The sequence below is a fragment of the Harmonia axyridis genome, chromosome 2, assembly GCF_914767665.1.
Source record: "Harmonia axyridis chromosome 2, icHarAxyr1.1, whole genome shotgun sequence".
Classification (NCBI taxonomy): Eukaryota; Metazoa; Arthropoda; class Insecta; order Coleoptera; family Coccinellidae; genus Harmonia; species Harmonia axyridis.
Window position 1 is genome coordinate 25,253,190 of NC_059502.1, and position 26,256 is coordinate 25,279,445.

General features: G+C 34.8%; 2 protein-coding genes across 4 annotated transcripts; both read right to left on the bottom strand.

The window, feature by feature from the left end:
• Positions 1–131: 131 nt before the first annotated feature.
• Positions 132–25,933, bottom strand: LOC123673865 (juvenile hormone epoxide hydrolase 1-like). Of its 3 annotated transcripts, none has more exons than XM_045608589.1 (5): positions 25,354–25,650; positions 18,631–19,006; positions 13,444–13,809; positions 11,647–11,881; positions 132–884 (listed from the first exon to the last, which is right to left on the bottom strand). In XM_045608589.1, exons 1-5 carry the CDS (start codon positions 25,534–25,536, stop codon positions 674–676), a joined length of 1,371 nt encoding a protein of 456 aa, XP_045464545.1. In that variant the 5' UTR covers positions 25,537–25,650; the 3' UTR covers positions 132–673. The 3 variants fall into 3 exon arrangements, with proteins under 3 accessions (XP_045464545.1, XP_045464546.1, XP_045464544.1); XM_045608590.1 differs by lacking the exon at positions 132–884 and adding an exon at positions 4,078–4,864 and having other exon boundaries at positions 25,354–25,663; XM_045608588.1 differs by lacking the exon at positions 132–884 and adding an exon at positions 8,864–9,618 and having other exon boundaries at positions 25,354–25,933.
• Positions 14,808–16,965, bottom strand: LOC123673864 (tigger transposable element-derived protein 4-like). The gene is made up of 2 exons (XM_045608587.1): positions 16,200–16,965; positions 14,808–16,139 (listed from the first exon to the last, which is right to left on the bottom strand). The coding sequence occupies exons 1-2, from the start codon at positions 16,592–16,594 to the stop codon at positions 14,918–14,920; spliced, it is 1,617 nt and encodes a 538-aa protein (XP_045464543.1). The 5' UTR covers positions 16,595–16,965; the 3' UTR covers positions 14,808–14,917.
• Positions 25,934–26,256: the final 323 nt, after the last annotated feature.

Sequence of the window (26,256 nt, forward strand, 5' to 3'; positions counted from 1 at the left end):
ACCAGTCCGAATTAATTCGAACTCATTATGTCATTTAGCACTACAAAAATTCGAAATAATTCGCACTGGTGCAGTCAGTCGAATACGCTATTAAAAAACCTACAAATCCACTAGATTCTAATAAAAATCGGTTAGAGGAAAATGTTTATTCAAAATTGTTCACAATTTCATAACAATCTAGTAGTTTGCCCCAAATTTTTAGAAAACATTCCCTTGGTATTCCGGATGATAGAGAGGATTTGATCTACAGCTGTAATTTTCATTTTCAATAAGCCACAATTCGAAAATTGTAAACTTTTTGATTAAAAGCCGAAATATTAATGCACAGAGCTACCTTCCACCTATGGTATGATGGTGGACAAATCTGCTGGTGCTGATTGTAGTTTCTGTATAGATTAAACCTAGACAAAACCGTTTTTTTTATATTAATAAGAAGATGTGTACTCAAAAAAATTTGAATTTGTGACGGTAGCTCTGCAGTGATTTATCTATACAGACACTACAGCAATAATTCTTATTTATTTATGTTTGAGAATTATTGCTCATCCATCATTCACGCCGAAGGGGGACAATTGGACCTGAAACTAAGAAATCCTGCGGATAAATACAATAGTTAAAAATTGTTCATCATCATCATCGGAATGTTTTCTATGAACCTGAAGCATTAACAAGATCACTTATTCATCGTTGACGACAACACTTTTTCGCTGAAATCGTAAATATCCTGCGCCAGTACTTCAGGTACTTCGAAAGCTGCAAAATGACCAGCCTCGTGATCAGTTACATGCAGTAACTGCGGATATTTATCTTCCAACAGAGCTGTGGGTGTATAGAGTATATCGTGGATGAACCTGGAGCAGCCTGACGGGACAGGCACGGGAATCCTGGAAGAAAAAATACAAAATATTACAGAAAAATATAGTTTTCATTCATTGTTATAAGTTCCTATGAGTTCGTTCGGAAGGTATTTTGACAATACACAATGAAATAGGTGCGACTTGAAATTAAGCTCTAGATAACCTTAGACGAAATGTCAAATAATTCTGTTGACAGTTGTTATGTGAAACCGTCACTTGAGTTTTTTAAATTATGAAGAACAATTTCTACAGAGATTGCCAGTTGTACGCTATGTAGAATGTTGGTATCAGCATGATTATGTAATTAATAGGACGTTACTTATCAAACAGGATTCAGATTTTCACAAAACTCAAGTGAAGATTTCACGTAAAAACTGAACGAAGTCATTTGACCATTCTGGCACCAGCCTACTACTTGAACAAAACAATAAAAAAGAAGTTCAAATTTGCATGGATAAATCTATGCAAATGCATCGATATTTTTGTTAAGTGTGATACATCGTGGAATTCGTAATTTTTTTCTTCATCATCCCATAAGAAGTACCAATATAGCGTCCATAGGAAAAAAAATTGACAATCGTGTCTCTGAAACAATGGAAAACAAAAAAATCTGAGGACACTATTAGAATCTCTATATTGGATAATGGCTACAAACCGAATTTTATGAAGTGTCCATATCTAATCATATTCATTATAAAATATATATCTAACCATATAAAAAACAAAAAAGAACAAGAACATTTGATTTTATTTACATATTATGAAAAAGTCATCTGTTTTTTTTTTTAAATATATCAATTTCATGAGAGCCAACTCATTCAGTCTATTTTTACTAGTTTTATTTCTCAAGTATGTTTTAAGAAAAAAAGAATTTTCAAAATCACTTTTGAAATTTAGTTTATTTCTTCACATCGATTCCTATGCATATATTCAGGAAATAAATACCGTCGTAGTATTTATACAACAGAGTACTCAAATTCAAATTCATATCTTTAGAGTTTAAATGCAGAAAACCGGCAAAAAATGAAAATTTTCACCTTTTTTGCATTGTTTTTTCAATGTTTGACCATGATTTTTTGGTGGAGAACCTCAGATTCGAATTCTGTACCCCAGAAACAAGAAAAATAAATCGAATAAATTAAAACTACCCCATCAACTGGGCTTTAGCAGAGATAGATAAAATACGCCAATTTTGAACTATCGTTTGAGCCAGATTTATCGGACAAAAACTTGATGGAAGAAAACGCCAGAAGATTAATTTTTTTTTAATGTTCCGTCACGAACTTTCCCTTGAGGGGCACATGTGAACACAAATTGACTCGATTACGTAGAGGTAATTTCATTCAGATTTCAGATTACAAATGAATTAAACTGAGAGTTATAATTTCGTTCACTTTTTACAAATTCCATTAAAAAAATATTTTCGAGATTTTGAAAAAAAAAAAGTGAACGATCTGATGTAGTAAGTTGAATTAGATCGAATAAAATTCGTTAAATTGTGGAGTCCACAATGCATGTTTAGTATTGATAGGAAATAGAAAATCTCATTACAATTTAGTTACGAATATATGTATACTCCTGTTAACTTTATGTTTCATTTTAATGAATTTTTTCATCTTAAACATTTCGGGAGGGGTGGGGGGTGTTTGAACCCCCAAAAACCCCCCTGGCTAAGACCGTGATGTATAGGTATCGTTACTGTGGTAGTGTTACATCAAAAATAAAACAATAATTTTCTAGAGAAATTTTATTATAGGTCATTAGGAAGAAGTATCATGTCTTTGGCAACTTTGTAGTTCATCTACTCCTGGGTCCCTATTTACGAAGCGGAGTAGGAGCCACGCCTACTCTACTCAAATTTTTCTTCACTGATGATTTCTATCTCTTGAAATCAGCTTGTCCAATTCATGAAAATGTGAGACAATTCTTTTCTACCAATAGATTTCTGTAGTGTGAGGCATTTTTAAATACGGCTCCTTTGAATGAAATCTCACAAAAACACCTACTCAAGTATCATGCAGGGCGGTCCAACGAAAACTTAACACCTTGATTTTCCGACTGATGAAAATGTGGAAAATCGCTCGTACCCGTTAATTTTTGATTCGATGGGGAACAACTTTTCCGCTTTTTTCATCCCCGTAACTTCAACTCTCTAACTGGGGTGAGCACATCCCCCTGATTTTGTATAGGGATGAGGGGTGTTTTTGAAGATCGTATCGAGTACTATCTGACCCCTTAAATTTCGCTTCAAAATATCCATCGATAATGAAATATCAACGAAAATAGAGTGAAAGGGCAAGGTGTAATTTATCTCGAGAATATCATTAGTATCCGACACATTTCAAAGTGTTTTAGTAGTTTTGTTGTTAATTTTTGCCCAAAAAGTATTAATTCCTCATCCATAAAGAAGACGGAGGATGTTTTTGATTTACCCTTCGAAATTCCAAATAACTTCGTTGTCAGTTGTTATGTGAAACTATCACTTGAGTTTTTTAAATTATGTTGAACAATTTCTCCAGACATTGTCAGTTGTAGGCTACATAGAGTGTTGGTATTAGCATGATTATATAATTAATAGGGCGTTACTCATCAACTAGGAGTTAGGTTTTCACAAAATTTAAGTGATGGTTTCACATAACAACTGAACAAAGTAACAAATCATTTGACAATTCTGGCACCAGCCTACTAATTAAACAAAAAAATAAAAAGAAAATTCAAATTTGCGTGGCTAGACTCGATATTTTTGTGGAGTGTGATACATTGTTGAATTCGTAAATTTTTTCTTCATCACCTCATAAGGCGAACCAATATGGCGTCCATTAGAAGAAAAATTGACTATTGCGTCTCTGAAACAATGGGAAACAAATCTAACAATCCCATTAGAATCTCTTCATTATGGAAAAAGGCTACAAACCGAATTTCGTAAAGTTATCTCCAGAAACGAACGAGTTATAAGATATCTCGGGAATTATTGGATATATTATGGATCTGTTTACACCAACACACTAATCCCTAAATAACGCAACTTTTTTGTAATTCAAGCTACCCTGTATTATTAACGGTTTCCGATATCCCTGTAGTGCCCCTCTAAATAGTTCTAACCCTGTATAGTATGTCCGTACTGTAATAATTTTTGTATATTAAGTGAGTACCGAAATACGTGAATTAATGAAAACTCTGCAGCTCTGCCTGAGAAACTAGAATTCCAATAAAAAGTCGGTTGGAGGAAAATCAATATTTATTTGATGTTCAGAATTGTTTCTTGTCTTGAACTGCTCTGGACTCATATAAAAACATTGACGCTATATTCCGGATGATTAAGAATTATTGGAAAACTGTAATTTATTCTTCATGAGCTAATATTCGAACATCGGAAACTATTTGAATGATCCATAAAAATATTAATGCACAGAGCTACCTCCCACCTCGGGTGTGAATGTACGAGGCCTCAGCAAATGCTGAGTTGTAGTTCCTGAAGAGCCAAGATCTAGATGAACAACAAGAATTTGGAACGACGGCAGCTCTGCAGAGATCTACTCTCTACAGATACTACATTACAATTCTTTGCAGATAGGTGTTGAGGTTTCATTTTGTTTTGTTTAATGTTGTATGTGTTGTATGTTAATGTTTTATGATTGTCGACACGCATATCTGTTTAGAACTGCTACTTCATACATTCACGCCAAAGGGAGACAATTAGGCCAAAAAATGCATAAATCTTGCGGATAAATATACGATAGTTCGAATTTTTCTGAAACAATCATCGGAATAACTTCACTATGTTTTTTATGAATCCGTAGCACCATCTGAATCACTTGTTCAACAGTGAAGAAAATACATTTTCGCCGAAGTCGTACATAGGCTGCACCGATACTTGAGGTACTTCGAAATCTTCGAAATAGCCAACTTCATGATCAATGAATGCAGTACCTATGTATCTTCCAACAGGAGTGTAGAGTATATCGTGGCTGAACCTGGAACAGCCTTAAAAGGCAGACACGGGAACCCTGGAAGAAAAATCAAGAAACCTCAGACCCATTATAATCAAAATCAACGTCCATGTGGCAGAAATTAAAACTACGTAAAGTGAACGTGTCCGTGGAGTGAGCACCCTCTTTTTCGAAAATGATTTTTTTTCATTCGTTATTTACTCGTAAGTAACTATTTGTAACGCCGAAATATTCGTTTGTATACCAAGGATACTAGTAGAAAAACCTCGCATTCCGCTGTGGTGCTAACTTCACGGCCATAGATACACTTTTCGTAACAATTATAACATAACTTTTGATGAATAAATAATACCCCTAAACAACAATTCCGTTTGTAACAAAATCTATAATAAAAAAATACTCCTCCTATATGGGAATTCAGCATCCTTTTTCCTAACAGATTTTTTTTGTTTCCAAAGAGGAAACCTGATGTCGTTCTCGGAGTTAGATAGAATACATATGTTACCGGCAATATGTATAATCTAGCATTCTATACAATGCAATAATGCATTCTAGGTATAGACTGTCTGAAAAGGTCAGTCAATGTATGAAATATTTTTCATTTCATACATTGCCTAGGCATTCTATAGTATACCTAACGCCTAGCAGGCAATGTATGAAAGGTAAGATTGCATATTATTTCATACGTTCAAATAATGGTGTTTTGTGATTCCCTTTCCGATCGAAAAATAAGGACCAATCAGCCTACCCAACATTACATTATACTACAAAACTATAGTTGAGAGCGCCTATCAGGACTGTAACTAGCCAAACTGCCGTCCTTTAGGCAGAGACCCATTTTGCCGCCCTAACAGAATCTGAGCTGAATGCTTAAAATTAATATTGAACAATCGTGGCCCAGAGCCCATTCTAGCGTTTCTGCCGCCTCTACTTTATATTTCAATGAAATTTACCACAAAGAATGGAATTTTTTCTAAGAAAATATTTTGTGTCAAAAAATATGTCTTGTTTCACTAACCGACATTGCGCCCCGGTAAAATGTCCGCTATGTCCTGGCGGTGGCTCTGCTAATAAGCTACCAAACCTTGTAATATGAACTGTTGTCTACCACCTTTCAAATTCACAGGCAATTTTTCAAACTGTATATTTTCAACTTTACTTGTGTCGATAAAAAGATGACTACTGAATATAGTTTCCAATAATACGTCAATAGAACATAACTCGATCGACGAACAAGGCTAGCCGATAATAGTCACCAGTTTGTCGTGCATCTTTCTACAGCTAGGACATCGGTGTATCAGAAGGCTTTTCTTTACCGAACTGCAAGGCTATGGAATACCCTACCTCAAGATGTATTCCCCCTTGGTTACAACTTACAGCAGTTTAAGACACGCACAAACCGATTTCTTCTAAATTCATCTCGGGGCGCTTGAAAGGGCGTTATAAGCTCAGTCTTTTCCCGATAGATGCGTATAAAAAAAAACTGACAATTATAGTATCTAGTGACGGATCGTGTAATTCTTAACTCGATCTACTCGAGTTGAATCGATGGCCAACTCGATTTGAAAGTCGAAGACGCTCTATTAGTGATGACGTCACACACCGCCATTTTAGTTCTCCTGTCATTGTTCGGAATCCAAACAAACAAATTGTCATTCAAATTAGTACGTTGTCGTTGAAGAAATTGACTTATTTTGATAAATAAGATTATTTAAGGAACGATTTTACTATTAATTGATAGACAGAAGGAACGATAATGCCAGTAAGTTCGAACTTGAAGTTCAACTAGTAAACACGGCTTTTTACAAAATCTGGGGAATGATACAGGATTCAAACTTATTGGTATTAACCTCGTTCCTTCTGTCTATCAATTAATACTGAAATCGTTACTCAAATACTCTTATTTATGAAAATTAGCCAATGGACTAGTTTAGTGATGTTGATAATACTATATTTGACACGATAGAATTAAAATATAGAGCAAAACTGATAAATCAGTGAAAAAATTTTGAAAATCCATCAATAAATGACTGAGAAATAGATTATTTAAATTTACGTATTTTAGCGCGGAACGTCTTTGGTCTGTGACGTCACCGCTCTTGCTTGTGATCGCTACACCATAAATTACGTTTAAATACTTAGCCGCGCCAAGGCACTCGCGCCGTTTGTAGTTGTACAGTGTAGTTTTAACTCGAGTTTTGTTTTTATGTCATCATAATGGAAGAAGGCTTCGTGAAAGGACAAAGTGACAATTTGCCTAAAATAGATATATTCGCAGTGATGGAGTTTTTTTCTTCAAATCCATCTTATGTCAGTACAGAAATAAAAGGAGTTAAACTTTTCAAGAAAGTATCTACTTCTGAGTTTGCTTCATCATGGTTCAACTTATAACGATGATTTATTCAAAAAACGTTTCATAAACAGTTTGTAGTTGAGTACTGGTTGTTGAAGTCTATCAATGGCAAAACATATTTATGTGAGGAGTAAAAAGTGAAAAGAGAAAAAAGTAATTTATATGTATATAGTAAGTTATTTCAGCCATCGTGTAACGAACAAAACACAACACGAACGGCACAAGTGATTGTACACCAATGAATTCGTAAGCACTCTGCGAATACCAGTCGTCTAGAGTGTGACGTCACGACACTTACACGTACTATGAAATTATTCTTTCAAGCGCAACTTCAAAGTCCCATAACTTTTTCATTTCTAGAGATATTTCAATGATTCTTCCACATTTTTGTTTCATTTTACTTAAATTTTTAGAATTAATCCTTAACAAAATAATTAAAACTAGTCCATTCCTTCAACGATACCGGGATACCGTACTAATTTGAATGACAATTTATTTATTTGGATTCCGAACACTGACAGGAGAACCAAAAGTGGCGGTGTGTGACGTCACACTAATAGAACGTATTGACTCGAGTCGGCCGCAACCGGATCCAACTCGAATAACGCGATGCGTTCACCGCATCGAGTGAAGACTCATAGCATCGACTTCGACTTCCGCCGTCGACCGAGTTGAACTCAATTCGATTTCAGTTCGGTGAAGTAACTGAAATTTGAACTGAAATTTTCTATTGTCAATTAATTCATCAGATATGATCTAGTCCTGTTATAGGGAACAAATATCACTATTCTTCACCTCTATAAGTTGAATTTTCATTTGATTTACCTCTATATCTCATTACCTCTGTTAGTCGAATTTAATCAAGAATGACCTGTATAACACGAACTACGCCTATGTCGAATTATATGTAACTTGACGAAAAATCTTGGTCCCGTGGTGTTTCGAGTTAACTGAAGTCCACTATTGGACCAGTTTTGGTTTATCTTTTCCAATAATAAACCAAAATTGGTTCAACTCAATAATATTGTAGTATTGGTTGTAATTGATGGAAACTAAAAAGGGAAAAATATTTACAGGTATTACAAGATGTCCTCATCCGGTACTTAAATGACGATTTCAAAGAAATTTGATTTTAGCAGCGAATAAAACTTATCCTCATTTGCTCTAGAGCCCCTACCAGCAAGGTCACCGGATTTAACACAATTTCCTTTTTTTTGTGGGGTAACTTGGCTAAAAAAAATTGCACAAGAGGCTTGTAAAATAAGAAGATATGAGAATAAAAGAATTCGACTTAGCAGCGGTGATGTCAATGTGTGGGCGGACTTTATGATCGTCTCAGTTATTAAGACTCAAGATGGACATGTTTTTGAAGACATAGTTCAAATGGCCACTTCATTTAAGCAATGGGATTTTAATTCTGTTCCTCGTATTAAATATCTTCTCTATCGATCTGTGAGATATCAATGTATATTATGCAGATCTCTGAAGTCTTTCGAGAAGTCAGTTTTGATATTACAAATTTGTCAATCATTGTTTTTCAGTATGTTTTGTCAATAATTGTCATAATTTATCAATCATTATGTTTTAGTATTGTTTTTTGTTTATAACGTTAATAATGGTATGAGTATGTATTTTTGAAATATGTGGATAAATGAAAAATCTGCAGCTCTATCTGAGAAATCAAAATTCCAATAAAAAGTCGGTTGAAGGAAAATCAAAATTTATTTGAAGAATTTGATATTGTCTTGGGCTGCTCTAGACTCATATAAAACATTGACGCTATATTCCGGATGATTAAGAGCTTTTGGAGAACTGTAATTTATGCTTAATAAGCCACATATTCGAACATCGGAAACTATTTCAATGATCCATAGAAATATTAATGCACAGAGCTACCTCCCACCTTCGGTATGAATGTACGAAACCTCAGCATAATAAAAATTATGCTGAGTCGTAGTTTCGGAAGACGTTAGATCTAAATGACCAACAGAAATTTGGAATGACGGCAGCTCTGCAGAGATCTGTTCTCTAAAGATACTACTCAATAATTCAATCATTTCCGTTATCGTTGTGTTTGTGTGGTTTGTTTGAATTATCGAAGCTCCATACATTCACGCCGAAGGGAGGCAATTAGACCGAAAAACGCTGTCAAAAATCCTGCGGATAAATACGATAGTTCGAATTTCGCTGAAACAATCATCGGAATAAAATTACAATATTTTCTATGAACCTGAAGCACCAACTAGGTCACTTATTCAACGCTAATGACAACACTTTTTCGCTGAAATCGTAAATATCCTGCGCCAGTACTTCAGGTACTTCAAAAGCTGCAAAATGGCCAGCCTCGTGATCAGTCACATGCAGCAACTTCGGATATTTATCTTCTAACAGCCCTGTGGGTGTATAGAGTATATCGTGGATGAATCTGGAACAACCAGAAGGAACTGGAACGGGAATCCTGGAAGTGAAATCAAGAAATCTGAGACGAGAAATAAATCATATGTACCTACTTTAGGCAGCGTAGTATTCCTTGCGACGAAAATTAAAACAACAATGAAGAGAACTTTTGATCGGATTGGAATACCGAAATATCTCGTAACCGCGTTACCCTAACACAGATTATCAGTTATAATATCACAAGAGCATAGACAATATTCGATTATACACCGATTTACGAAACGTAAATTCGTTGGCCAAAATCCACGAATTGCGCTACGAACTGCTACCTCATTCAGCTTATTCTCCAGATTTAGCCCCCTGCGACTATTTTCTGTTTCCAAACCTCAAGAAAAGGCTGGACGGTAAGAGATTCGAGTCGAATGAAAAAGTCATTACCGAAACAAACGCCTATTTTGAGAGCCTGAAGAAAACCTATTATTTGAAGGGAATAAAAAAATTGGAAAACGCTGGACTGAATGTATCGAGCTAAAAGGTGATTATGTATGTAGGATCCAGTTATTGTTCCCTGTAAATAATTGAGATGGTCAACAGGATGCTTGGAGACCTATCAGTTTCTTCAAGTGTCGAGGGCATGGCAGTTTCAATGAATCAGGGAACGAATCGCTTTTGTATATAACTTAGAAAGGAAATGATAATTTTTCGAGATGTCGAAGACATGTCGGGTCGATTACTCGATTGTAAATCTTAGAAGATTTACTGGGGTTAGGAAAGATCGAAAACAAGACGGTTGTACCAGATGTGTCACATCTGTGTATCAGGTTCTAGTCCTTCGAGAATATTCGATTCCTAGGAATCCGCGAAGAGCTTTGTGGCCGGTACGGCAAAACTTTTATTGGATTAGGGGAGGTACTTGGTACTTTCCCCCGATATCGGGGTGATGTTAAGGGTGTGGCCAAGTCGGAAGAAGGGAAGTTGATATTCAGGGGAGGTCAGTAAATTCCAGCTGGTAGAGAGTTCAAGTTCGAGTCGAGTAGACAGTTCAAGTTAATTGTTAATTTTAAGACGAGTTAAGAGCAAGTTCGGTCGGTCAACTTAAGACGTACGACGTAAAGACGGTTCGCGGAATAGATTAAGAAGAGTCGCGAACGAGTTAAAGACGAGACGACCGAAACTAGAATTAAAGACGAAGACGTGATATTCGAAGACGCTTCGTGTAATTAACACTCAAGTAAGACGAAATTCAGTACCGTAGTGAGAAACTTGTAATTAATACGTAATTAAGGTCTTCTCAATACTGAGTTTGTACTGTATAAGTGTGGCTTTGTAAATAGATGTAAATAATTCAAAAGAGTTTAATTATTACAAATCCGACAAAGTCACGGAGAAGAAGACGGAAGGCCAGGTAATCGAATCATACCTCTAGACGATCGATTAACCAAGCCTACATGTAGAAAAATAAAATGTTTCTTTGTCGAAAAAAATTTGTTTTATTCGGAAAGTCGCTGACTTATCAAAACGCCCTCGTATATTAGCAAACAATAAATAAGAAAAGAATTGAAAATTGAAACTATTGAAGAAATGGTAAAAAACAATTATAGAAGATAATAGAGACGCTAATAGCACACGAGAATAAAAAATTGAGAAAGATAATACAAATTGCAACAAAAAAGACAGACAAGAGGACGTACCTATTTCAAATAACCAAATAGAGGAAAATAGCGACATGCAAAAGGGGGAAAATTATAGTAGAGGAGTAGGAAATTAAATTCCAGTCTTTAAACAAAAAGAAGAATTAGTTTAAACGCTCAGCAGGTGCCTTTATGAATGCAGATTATCAATTATTGTGCGTTTAATTGGATGAACGACTATATCGACCGTATAATGGATACATAGCGGTCGAAAGGTTGAGCAGAACCATGATTTCAAAAATAAATTTACCAATTTGCAAGTATTGTTCAGATCAAGTATATCCATGGATAAAACGTATTGACCACAAATCTTGAGTCAACTAGAAACAGCGTTGCCAATTTGAAAACTAAACTTCTAAAAATAGATCCTTTAGTTAAAAATTTTTGTAGAGACTTACTTTGCTAACTGTAAAGAGGTCTGTGCAGTACTGAAAGATTCTGAATATAATCTCATAGATGTTGTTATAGTGCCAGTGATCCAGTAAATCATGATGTTGTCAAGAAGATCCTCCATTTTATATTTTTCTGTCAAACCTCCATCTTCGCGTTCTTTATATTTTGGATTCGTCCAAGTTATGAATTTCTCTAGAATATAGGAGGCTAATCCTGCTGGTGAGTCACTTAAAGCTGTGCCTGCAAAGGAAACATCGATATGTCGTCATTTTAGTCGAGTATTATAAAAATTGAGAGACTGGCTTGAATTCAGGAGCTTTTTAACAGTCGTTCATTACCCTCTTAGAGAACATAATTATAGTGTGTTCTACAAGTTCATTCTGAACATTTTTTCCATGTACAGTGTGGGCAAATAGCTATCGTCGAGTAGAAAAATGAATTTGCCTGTAACTTCAGTTTGGCTCAACATTTTTGAGCAAATTAGATTTAGTCTGATCTTGTTGATTGAGGTCAAAATATACTCATGATGAATTTGTTTTTGCTGCTTTCGTTAGGGGGCGCTCAGTCATAAGTTCATTGTTTTGTTCATTTTACTTCGAAATTTCAAATGTAATGATAGGATTTTCTTAACAGAAACAGAAATTCCATCAAATTTGCATGAAAAAACCTGCAGGTCGCAAAGTGATAGTTTCAGGCGTTCTGAAGTTATGGCCGAAAGAAGATATTCTTCAACTGATGCTCGGCGAAAAACCAAATTGTGTCTTTAAGTTCTGACATAAACAGAAATCCCATCAAATTTCCAGAACGCCTGAAACTATCGCCTTGCGACCTTCAGGTTTTTTCATGCAAATTTGATAGAACTTATGTTTCTGTTAAGAAAATCCTATCATTACATTTGAAATTTCGGAGTAAAATGAACAAAACAATGAACTTATGACTTAGCGCCCCCTATCGAAAACTGCAAAAACAAATTTATCATTTGCATATTATGTCCTCAATCATCAAGATATTATCTTTTAGACGAGATCTAATTTGCTCAAAAATGTTGAGCCAAACTGAAGTTACAGGCATTACAATCAGTCATATTTCTCCCTTCCACCTACCCTTATTTGATGTCGTAAAATCGAAAGTGACAATTCAAAAAGATAGAGAATTTTCCAAGGATTACAGTGATGATTTTTTTTCTTCAACTTTATATGAAACATTTTCGAGTGAAATTCATTTTTCCACTCGATGATAGCTATTATGCCCCCTAGCGGTAGATGTATGAACTCCAAAACAATTTCCAGTGTGTTTTCTTGTAGTTAGTGTTATAAATTTTTACCGCAAGTCTCTACGATGAGAGGATCCTGAGATATAGCCGCTTACCTCGCTTATTTGCCCACCCTGTACATAGGTCATTTTCGTTTAGAAGTTATGAGAATCTGTAATAATTAATTTTCATATTTGAATTAAAGTGAGCCGACTCAAGAGAATATCAGTTGATATTTTATAACATATAAAATTTTGTCGATGGTCACTTCAATAACATGCACGAAATAATAAGATTTACTTCGCTCTCTTATCATCTGACGAGATTTGTTTCACAAAGGACGGACATCACAAAGAAAGATTTCAAAATATCTTCATTTACTCCCTCAAAATGAGAGAGCGAAAATCATAGAGTACAATTTGACATTCGAAGGATGTATTTTGGGTTGCCTGACTAAACGTGCAAAGCCGAGGCGGTCAATAATGTGAATTTCCTAAAATTCCTCCTTCGATCATATTCTATTTCATAAGTTTCATTAATAGGTACTCACCGAGGGTATCAGGTTTAGTAGCCTGTATATGCATATAGCCACTTTCCAATATAAGATTGCCATATATTGTGCTCATTGGATATACAAGGTGTTCATATTTTTTCTCCACAATCAACGAAGGTTTCAAACTATAAACGGCCTTCTTCAAATAGCCAATGGGCATGTCGTTGAAGCATAAGTTTGAATGTAACCCAATGACATTTTGAGGGTATAAAGTGGCTATGTGGTTGGCAATGATAGATCCCCAGTCACCTCCTTGGACATAGTAGTGATTGAGTTTCAATCTATTCATCAAGTTCTTGAATATGACAGCCACTTGAACAGCTCCTAATCCTGGTCGAACAGCAGCCTCAGAGAAACCATATCCTTCAAAGAATTACATTACTCAGTAATACAAATCAAAAGACTCGACTTTTTCCGGAATGATTCAGTTATGAAATAAATACTACAAGGCATAATAGGTGTTGTCTGTATGAGTTCGTGAGTTAACTTTCTGAATTTTCCAATGCACAAGAAATGCCTTTGAATAATTTCAGAGACTGTTTTGTAGTCTTAAGAAGTCTGAGATGAAATTTGGTGGAGAAATCTATAAAACCTAATAAAGAGGTGAGCCTTACATTTGAATCAATAAAAAAGAATGACAAAAAAAGAATGCCGGTTGTATAAAAAAATAGAATAGATTATTGACTGACATTAAATATTATACTTCACATTTTTATTATTTCGACTCCTCAGACAGCTTTCATCTGGCTTAGTGATTTTTTTATTATTTTATATTGTGTCGTTTTCATTTTGAAAGATACTTAATTTATACGATTTTTTCGAATTTTGTTTGAATTAGTGAAAGCAAAGAAATAATTAAATTGACGGAAGAACACTCCTCTTGTTATATAGAAAGCTCTATTTTTCTGTGCTCATCGACAGTTGGAACCATAGAAATATGAGATTATTATACATATAAAAAAAAGGTTTTTGACCATTTTTCATTATTTATATTTTATGAGAGGATTGTCGGATGAGGACAGATTTAAATAGCTAATTTTCAGCCAACGTTTCGTTTATTTTTATGAATAAACTTCATCAGGTCCTCCAGGGCCGCCGCCAGACATTTTGGCGCCCCGGCAAAATAAAATTTCGCCGCCCTGCTTTGCCTTATTTTTGTGAATATTTTTGAATGAGCCTCTGTTATTAGTTTCAGGAATCTTTCCAATTTAATATGAAATCGTCTTTTTAATGAAATAAAAAACGTAGTTCTTAAAGGCGCATTTTAGTACATACAGTCGAACCTCTATAACTCAAACTTGAAGGGAAAGCGAAAAAAGTTCGAGTTATGGAGAGTTCAACTTAGAGAAATATCCAACACATACTTTCCAAAAAAAATTTATTACCTCATAATAATAATATAACAAACTAAAATTCATTTCTGATAACTTGAATCATCCAAACTAGAATATGATCTTAAAACAATAACGAATTAAAAAAAATCAGTTATTAAAGTTTGCCTAAATGTTTTATTGTTTAGACGATAGGCTTCAAATTTCTTGCTTATTTCGAATATGAGAGTTAAATCGTCATCAGTTGCAGCCTCATTCATTGAAAACGCAAGCCGAATGGTTTCAATTGCTTTAGCAACTTCAGCGTCAGAAGGCTTTTGTCTTGCAGCTCCTACACTGTCATCTTCATCGTCATCTTCAGGTATGGTCTCTGAAAAATTTTCCAAGTCTTCTTGTTTATTGTTCACATATTCCAAGATCTCATCCTCTGAAGGATTTTCACTTGTTATAAGATCCACGTCCACATTTATATATTCCTCCAAAGAAACCTTATCATCAGCATTCAATACCTCCAAACATTTAAAAACAGACTCTTGGAGATCTAAAGCTACCTTTTGTTCACTGGTCATAATTTTTTTCAATTCTGATAGCGGCAGTTCGTCTTCATAGTCATAGAAGTTATGTGTCCCAAAACCAGCCTTTCTGAAGCAGTTTTGAATAGTCTCCTGGGTTAAATCTACTCTCCACACTGCCGCCGACGTATGAATGCAATCCAAGAGATCAATTTTGGGGATAGTGCCATTGGACTCAAATCCATCTAGTACTGTTTGTAAGATCCTGCGTTTATAATGAAATTTGAAACTTTTTATAATTCCCTGATCAAGAGGCTGTAATTTTGATGTCGTATTGGGTGGAAAAAAAATCAACTTTATTGCCTTCAATCGATGATCGATATTTGGATGAGCAGGGCAGTTGTCAATCAGTAATAGAACTCTACGATTTTGAAGTTGGAAATGTTTGTCTAGATTCAACAACCACTTTTCAAATATCTCACTCGTCATCCAGGCCTTTTTGTTACTGTAATAAGTAAGGGGTAAACATTTCACTCCTGCGAAACATCGTGGCTTTGCGCTTTTCCCTATTATTACAGGTTTCAATTTCTCACTGCCACTCATATTTGCTGCTAATAAAAGAGTCACCCTTTCCTTGGATAATTTGCCTCCGTAACATTTTTCATTTTTGAAAGTTAAGGTTTTATCTGGTAAGCATTTGAAGAACAACCCAGTCTCATCTGCGTTGAAAATATCGTCAGCTTCGTAAGGAGCTAAAATTGTAGGAAGAACATCTCGAATCCAGTTATCACACTCTTCTTGATTAACAGCAGCACTTTCCCCACACGCTTTTTTTTGCAATACACCATGTCTAAAACGGGAAAAATAAACATGTACTCATGTATCGAACAGAAACAATAAGAATCATTACCTTTTTTTGAATTTTTCAAGCCATCCCGAGCTAGCCTTGAAATTTTCATCTCCCAATTTTCTGGAAAAATCTAATGCCTTCTGTTGCAAAATGGGCCCTGAGATTGGCAAATTTGCTTTTCTTGAAGCTTCGAACCACTTGATCAATGCAGTGTTCACTTTCTTCTTAGGCTTATTTCGCTTCACTACACAAGGGTTATTCACTTCTGCACCAAACTTAGCTATTGTATCTTTGTTTTTTATTATAGTGCATAATGTACTTTTCGGAATATCATATTCTTGGCAAATGATTTTTCTGTTGACACGATTTTCCACTTTTTTTAAAATTTCTAACTTCTTTCCGATCGTTAAAGACTTCAGTTTACGCGGCTTCGACATCTCACCAACTCCAAACATATTTCATTCCAGAATCAGATTGGTGTTATTGTTATGATGTTTCATTCGCGGTATTTCACACTTGGTTGGGGGAATACCCTAAAATGTCGGTAACGCGAGCATCTCAGCCAGCTACGCTGACACCTTGTGGCAAGAAGCCAAAACTCCGATTTGATTGTTTTCGAATGTTCGACTTAAAGAGATCTTTACTCTGAACGGACGCATCATTGAGTTCGAGTTGAAGAGGTGTTCGAGTTATAGAAATTCGAGTTATAGAGGTCGAAATACAGGGAATTTTCGAGAATGTGAAGGGAACGCTCAGAGAGTACGAGTTGAAGAGGGGTTCGAGTTATAGAGGTTCGAGTTATAGAGGTTCGACTGTATTTGTATTTTTATATCTATAGTTGAGAGCACCTATTTAATTTTATAAAATTGGTTCTTGGGAATTATATTATTTTACTACTAAGAAAACATTTTGTGTCAAAAAGTATGCCTTGTTTTATTAACTGACTTTGCGCCCCGGCAAAATGTCCGGTTTGCCGGTCCTGGCGGCGGCCCTGAGAGCCTCAATTAGGGCATCAACAGTGCATAAAACGAAAAAAAAAATCATATACATCACAGGTTCAAGTTCATCAATCCTTCAAAATCTTTCACGACGTAAAAAGTTTTCTCGTACAAACTTTAACACCCTGTATCTCGAAAACAAAGCGGGCCCATGTTTATAGGACTTTTTTCTTAAAATGATTCGAGGAATCTGTCATCCTGTATTTACATACAATTTTATTTTAAAATTTTGATTACATCTCAATGAGAATTATTTCAACAGAATTCTTCGAACAGTTGAGTTATTGGCATGAATTTTAGTTGCAGAGATAATAAATGTATCGGAATTCAAAAGTCCCGCCTTCACGACAAATATGGTATATTACTAAGCTATTAGGCCAATTGAAAAGTCCACGGTCTGATGCACAGATGGCGGTGCTAGTATTAAATTCATATGATTTTTAGTTAGTACCAACCTTCGAACGATACGTATCAAAATTTGACAGCAATCCGGCCATTAGTTTGTGAGATATTGCGTTGTGAGTGTAGCTACGTTTGTTATTTGAAAAATTATGGAAAAAAAAGAATTTCGTGTCCTTTTGGAAGGGACAATACAGTTGAAGCAAAATCTTGGCTGCACCAGGAAAATCAACCATCATTGATTGGTATGCTAAGTTTAAACGTGATGTAATGAGCACCGAAGACGGCGAACGCAATGGACGCCGAAAAAAGGCTGTCATCGACGAAAAAATCAAAAAAGTTCACAAAATAATTTTGAATGACCGCGTGAAGTGATGTTGACCGAGACAGCAGATATTGTGAATATATCATCTGAACGTGTACATCAAATCAATCTTGAATATTTGTACATGAGAAAGCTATGTCCAAAATGCGATCAAATGCAACAACGTGTTAATGATTCTGACAACTGTATGAAGCTGTTTAAGTGCAATAAACCTGAACAATGAATGAAACATGGCTCCATTATTTCACTCCGGAGTCTAATCGACAGTCAGCTGAGTGGATTGCACACGATGAACCGAATCCAAACCGAGGAAAAACACAACAGTCAGCTGGCAAGGTTACGGCATCAGTATTATGTGATGCGCAAGGTATAATATTCATTGATTGCCTCCAAAAGGACCAGACCATCAACAGCGATTATTATATAGCGTTATTGCCATTGGATCGTTTAAAGGTCCAATTGGGCTTCGAATTGCTTTTGCATCCACCGTATTCGCCAGATCTAGCCCCCAGCGACTTTTTCCTGTTCTCAGATCACGAAAGAATGATTGATCGAAAGAAATTTAGCGCCAATGAAGATGTAATCGCCGAAACTATTTTGAAGCGAAAGACAAATCGTACTACAAAAATGGTATCGAAATGTTGGAAGATCGCTATAATCGCTGTATCGCCCTCGAAGGCAACTATGTTGAATAATAAAATCGAATTCTGACAAAAAAATGTGTTGTACTATGGTAGACCGGGGACTTTTCAATTGACCTGTTATCTACCTGGTATTGATGGAGCAATCACTTCGAAGACGACCTTACGACCTTTTTGAGGTGTAGTGAGGTGAGGAATGATTTCGTAAAATTCCCTCACTGAACCGGGCCAGCCGTGGATAAGCAGAAGTGGATAAACTTTTAATCCCTTCGAGTCTTTCGGTTTTACATGCAGAAAATGGATATCTAGACCTTGTATTTTCGTTTTGAACTGCGGGTACTGATTCAGAAATTGCTCCCTTTTCTTCCAGCTGTACTTGTTGAGCCAAAAGTCCAAAACATTCTTCGTGAGAGTGGATGTGATACCATAGGAATGTTTTGCGTTCTCAAGAGGTGGTACCAGTGCCCTGGTGTTTCGTAGTCTTATATTCAGATCTGAAATTACCTGTAACAATAAATTATATAAAAATTAGAATAGGTTGAGGCGAAGTTTGAGAGAAGATATTTGAATTCAAAACTAATCCTTTTAATCTATTGGCATCTATTGGCAATATTGGCACAGTGAGAACAACTTCTTTACAGAAGTCCTTGTTCTATGAGGGTGTTCGTTTGTATAATGGTCTTCCAGAGGAAATTAAGAAGGCACCATCTTTGGGTGCATTCTGCAGAAGATTGAATGGCCACTTCAGAGAAATGTGAATGATTATATTATTGTTTTGTTGATTTTCTATTTTTTGTACTAGCCGGGTGCTAAATAAATTTTATTATTATTATTATATCTTAGATTGTTATTCGAATATAACACTTTCGGTTATTATTTTATATTTACTTGGAAAATCTCAACTGAGACGTATTTGTTGAAAACGAAATTATTAGGTTTTTTTAATATTCTGCTTTAATTTTTTATTGTTCTGATGTCGCTATCTACACGAAATTTTGCACGAATCTTGAAATGATTACTCTATAGTCTATATGGACACTCGAAATCTCAACCGGATCGGATCAGTATTAGGTCTTCATTCTCCAAATATCATCTCGAATTTCAATGGTTCAACTCGAAATCTTGCACGGAGCTTGAAATTGTTATTTCATAAATCTCAACACCGTTGTTTTTGTGATCACGGGAATATTGGGTAATTTTTGTTCGATGTTCATCTTGAACTTTCTATGGTCTGGTTTTGTGATCACCATGAAATTTTGCACGAGGCTTTAAATTGTCAGTTTATGGAAAACTATTCATAATTTTGAGCTGAAAATTTGCATATTGGGATTTGGGACAATTAACTTTCTCCCTGAAATATTTTCAGATCTCTATAACTTGCCGGAAACAGACTACTACAATTTTAGTTTTTCTGTTTTTTTCCGGAAGTCACAGACTACGCCACACAGTTTAAATTGCGGTTTTTTCTCATTAAAAGTCCTTCCTCGATAACAATTACTATTCATTTTAGGTATAGGGATTGCTTAAGTAACCCCCACTATTTTTGTACGTAGAATCGACTAAAATAATAAAAAATATAGGTTCTCATTTGAAAATCTTGAGTTTTGATGAATTTGAGTTTTCCAAGTTCATGATCTTCTTATGAAAACCCTGTACATTTTTGGTTCCAACCGCAAATAGTCTTATACTACTATGTAACTATTTGCATCATCGAAGAAGAAAAAAAAAATTCGAAAAGAGCTTTTTCTAATGAAAAAATCAAAACAAATGTGAGTCCTCATCGCCACCATTTTTTTCATAAGAATCCCATTAACTCATGAACCGTTGAGTTTCTACCTAAGGTATGGCATATTTCCAAATTTGTTGTCAAAAAGATATCTAATGATGCAATAATACACTGGGTGCGCCATTTGAAATATGGAAGTAGTAATCTGTTTCCGGTATAACTGGAAGTTATAGAGATCTGAAAATATTTTAGGGAAAAAGATCATTGCCTCAAACCCCAATATGCAAATTTTCAGCTCAAGGTTATGATTAATTTTTCATAAACGTCTGATAGGCCATCCCGGTGAATCACCCTGTATATCCAAATGAAAATTTTTATCTCGATCGAAAATTAAAATAAAAGTTTTTGACTCTACAAAAACACAAATTTTGAATATCCAGGTTTATTGAAGACCTGGTCGGATTTTGCACATTAACTAATTGCTTCATTCGAGATACAAACCTAAGCTTGAAATTTCTAGGTCCTCCCATTCAAAAGTTATCGGACAAAAATGACAGAATTGAATTTGAGGAGGGCTCCGTCATTAATAAATCTAACCTTAAAGTTTGAGACCATTCCCTGTTCAAATTTCTAAAATACAGACATTGTGATGAATTCTAGGCGAGAGGTTCAATCAATCCCTGAAACTGTACAAAAAATGTTTGGATGATTTGAAAACGATAATATTTCCTATTCAATTCACCAATTATTGGTACTTACTTTTCAGAGATGGTTATATAATTCATTAGGTACTTTTATGCAATGAGCAAGTAAATTGAGACTTTAATGCAACCGATTAAAGTTTATTATTTTCACCTTCGGAATCAATGAAACTAAATGGAAAACAGGAATATTTACAGTTTAAATTCCAAACATGAGTTAAAAATAAAACTAAAGTTCCGATAAACACTAAAGATTTTATACAATGATTCATTATAGTTCCTTTTGTCTTGGATGTTTCATATCATATCACGTATGCGATTTGTTCAAGCAATCATAACTGCTATCTGCTTGGGAAGCACTTTCAATCTTACATTCAGATATTCAAAAATTCAGAACTATCAGATTAATCATAACCCATTAGGAGATCGCTCGGTTTAGACTACAGTAATTTCTATTCATCGCAAGTTAAAAACAGGCCAATTAAAGTCTCAGATTGATAAAGTTCCGATAAATACTGCCGATTTTACACAATGGTTCATTATAGTTCCTTTTGTCTTGGATGTTTCATATCATATCACGTATGCGATTTGTTCAAGCAATCATAACTGCTATCTGCTTGGGAAGCACTTTCAATCTTACATTCAGATATTCAAAAATTCAGAACTATCAGATTAATCATAACCCATTAGAAGATCGCTCGGTTTAGACTACAGTAATTTCTATTCATCGCAAGTTAAAAACAGGCCAATTAAAGTCTCAGTTTGATAAAGTTCCGATAAATACTGCCGATTTTACACAATGATTCATTATAGTTCCTTTTGTCTTGGATGTTTCATATCATACCATGTATGTGATTTGTTTTAACAATCATAACTGCTATCTGCTTGGGAAGCACTTTCAAACTTACATTCAGATATTCAAAAATTCAGAACTAGCGAAGCTTTGACTTCGCTGTAAAAATCATTTCATTCAGTATTTTCCTGAAATTACAATTTCAAAATCTGATTTCTTGAGTTTTTGAAATTCTTATGAATTTCGACGAAAGCTACGCCAAGCAGATACGAGATAATCAGGATGTAACCTATATCCAGAAGAGCTTAAATTCTGTTGGAATCACTTTTAACTCAATCTGAATACATATACTCAAAAAATTTCATCGGGATGAGACAAGCAGAGCAAAATATTTAGAAATCACCAGCAATTTCACGTTTTCACATATCTCCAAAATTTTCTCGGAAAACTATAAGAACTAAGTGTAAGAAAGTTGAACAAAGGTTGCTATACTGCAGCTCTCTTCCTAGCTTCACGGTCTAATTCATCCACGGCCTAAAAATCATTAAAACCATTTCAAGAATTCATTTTTCGATATCTCCGTTTCCTGAATCCATCATAATGCCTAAACATATTCAATTTTTTTCTGCAAAGTAAAATTTTCTCAATATTTCTATTCCTTACAATCAAATCTCGCATTGTAGAATTCAATTAATTAAAATAATAATCCATTTTGTTAACTTTGGAGTGTTTTTATACCGAATGTATATTATATCATACATATGAGATAATTTCATAGATATGATATGTTATTAAATGGTGATAAGTTACACTGTGCAAAATTTAATTGTTTATGTTCGCGCGTGTAGTTCGAACCATTGTTTTTTTTAGAATTTTAAGTCGAGTGTTCCCATATTCATTGATGGACAATTAGTTGGCAAAACTATTCACATAGGTATAATTAATGTTAAAGGAAATAAGTTATGTTATAATGAAGGATCATGTAAAATTCCGGGAGAATTTTTTTACTAGTTGAAAAAAAAATTTGTTGAAAATTTGTATCGATCTGAGGAGATAGAAGACCTCAACTGAATGTAGATTAGGCGTTTAAATGTTTAAATTATATTGGTTTCAGATATACATGGTGATTTCCAAAATAAATGTGAAATTATAATCTACTTCATTTCAGATAATATAAAAAATATTTTGAAGATCTGAAGTAGACTTCTTCGGCATACCGGGAATATTCAACTCTAAGAGCGGGTGGATTAGAGAACAAAAACATCCTTATTCATAAAAGTTACGTTAGTAAAATCAAAGGCTAGGACGGTCTCCCCGACCCCCACAATCGTTGAAAACGTACGCTTTTTAGGATTTATGTATATTTATCCATTTAAAGTACATCCAAAAAGTCTAGAATCAATAAAAAAAGCTTGCAATAATAATAAAAAAAGGATACCTACATAATGGTAAGTCTGATAAGGAAAAAATATATGCATATACGCCCCTAGTAAGAGATCGTTCCCCAGAGAAGTGTACTGCACCATCTAGAGCGAGGGCAAACCTCTGACGTAGATTGCTTAAGTAGCTCTCAACAAATTTCAAAGAGATATCCCTAATCCTACATAACTCCAGTCTAGACAATAAGGTTCTATGCTCGATGGAATCAAAAGCCGAAAAGCCTTGGCAAAATCGAACATCAAAGCCAGTGGAACTTCATCATTCCCAAGCGCCAAAAAGAACAGAATTTAGCGACTCAAATATAGCAGTTTAGCAGTCTCGGTACCTCTATCTTTCGTGAAACCATGCTGACCATCAGCAAGAACATTAAATTTTCGAAAAAAAACTAATGAGACTGACGGTAAAAACCTTCTCAAATACCTTAGAAAAACTAGATAAAATACTAATAGGTCGATAGCTACTGAGCTCACAGGTATTTCCCTTCTTGAAGAGTAGTCTGGCCATATATCTGCCTCTTCAAAAAAAAAAATTGGAATTAGCCAGATTTTTGTTAAGTATTTAAAAATGTTGTATAAATAATATTTTTTCATCGAGTGAATATCTAAATATTTAATGAACGTTTACTGAACTAAACTTGAGAGGGTATAGACTTAACTAACAAGAATCCTAATGTTGAACTGTCAAGCAGACATTGTCAAGAGCCTGGAGGAGTTGAAAAACACATTTAAGTTATCGAAAACGGAAAAGAGTTTCAATTTCCAATCAAACTGAAATCTTTGACGACTTCAAAATAAAAATAATCAACAATTCTTGTTGCTAAGCACAAACGCCCTAAAAACTGATTTTGAGTGCAGTAATTTCTATTCATCGCAAGTTAAAAACAGGCCAATTAAAGTCTTAGTTTGATAAAGTTCCGATAAACACTGCCGTTTTTATACAATGATTCATTATACCTAGTTCATTTTGTCTTGGATGTTTCATATCATACCATGTATGCGATTTGTTCTAGCAATCATAACTGCTATCTGCTTGGGAAGCACTTCCATTCTTTACATTCAGATAATCAAAAATTCAGGACAAGCGACGCTTTGACTGCTCTGTAAAAATCATTTAATTCAGTGTTTTCCTGGAATTACAATTTCAAAATCTGATTTCTTGAGTTTTTGAAATTCTTATGGATTTCGACGAAAGCTACGCCAAGCAGATACGAGATAATTAAGATGTATAACCTATATCCGGATAGGCTAAAATTCCTTTGGAATCATTTTTGACTTAATCTGAATATGCTAAACAAATTTCATCGAGATGACACAAGCAGAACTGAGATAAATCATCAGAAATTTCACGTTTTCACATAGGTATATTCTAGAAAAAGCAGAAATTCGTATGAGACCAATTGAATACTCATACCAAATTATATTAAAATCGGAATAGAATCGTAAAAGTCATGGTTGTTACCAGGGCCGATAGAGAGACTCAAAACAAAAATTTTTTTTTCATCCCAAAAGTGATCACAAAGCTTCCAGTACCTTCAAAAGCAATTGTCAATTTTGATTCTAAATTTACCATAAATCGTCAGCTTACTGCCAAAACAAGATAAGTAACATTTTGTTTTTTGTTTATGTTGTATAAATGAGGTTTGAAAGTTTCTGTCTCTAATAAAACAACTTAATGAATGAAAACCTTTCAATAAGTGAACAAGTTGCATTGATTATGATGCTGTGAACATAATTAATGCCAGAAATCAGGAAAATTTGTTAAGCACTTAACGCAAAAATTATAAAAAATGTACTTATCTTGTTATGACAGTAAACCGACGATATAGGTACAAAATATAATACATTTTTCAACTATGAAAACAACAGTATTGTGATAATAATCAGAAATCAGCGGAAAAAGAACTAGTCAAATATAGAAAAATATACAGGGTGTTCCACACTAGTCGATTTCGTGAAACTTTCGTAGAAAACATTTTTTTGTACCTCTTTTAGTACCAAAGTTAAAGGGGGGATCAAATTATGGTGAAAAATTGGTACATTAGTAAAGAGATTTACATTTTTTGGATGAAAGAATTAATACAAATGAAAGTATATTTTGTCTTCTGTCCTTAATGAACGAAAAAAAAACATGGCAAAATCGATTATCGAAAACACATCTCTTCTAAAAGAAAAAAATACATGAATTTTCTTACCTCATCAGGTACGGTGATTTTGAAAGGTCTTATTCCGACATCTTCTGAGCCCTTGGTTCCAGGGCCCCACCAAGTCTCCTCCAATTTTGGTACCGGCGGAACATCGAAAAAGCTGACAAATTTGATACCGATGGGGATACTGACTACTAACACCAAGAGCGATATTATTGCACCGCTGCCCATTTTCGAAATAAACCGAAACAATTACTACTTTTCGATAAACGCTTCGTGTTGTTTTGAGTTCGATTTATCTCACACTGCTTATCCACGGCATAGCCCGGTAAAAAGTGGCCTTCCATAATAAGATGCGAGTTTTATGTACTTTGGATCCTAGGAAAAGACAGAGACAGACTGCCGTCAAGGTCAACTTACATGGGCGTACATACACGAACGGACTTGTAATCAATAAACTTCGTGTTCCTGAATTGCAGGTTGGGGTAAACGAAAATGAGAGATTTCTCAGATAATTTCAAGAAAAAAAGTCCTAATGCATGGATCCACAAATGCTTAGTTTTCGAGATACAGGCTGTTGAATTCTTATTTTCAGTTCACATCATTAGTCCAGTAGATGAATACATTTTACCTGGAAAAAAATTCCGAACTTAATGAAACTTCTACAGGTTGTTCGGGGGTGCTGTGGCATGACTCTGTGGAGTTATCCAACACGAGGATCCAGTGGTAACAAGAGAAGGGCCGAAGAACCTCAACATTTTCGGACTTTTTCAGTTTTTTGCTCATAACTTCTTAACTAAGGAGTTTTCTACCAGAACGTTCATTTTCAAAGTTGTAGACAATTAAATTCTCTACAATTTTGTATACACAAACTTTTTCGTAAACTCAATATCAATTGAGATACAGTCGATCAAAATAATAGTCCAGTGACAAAGCAAAAAAAGTGCTCTG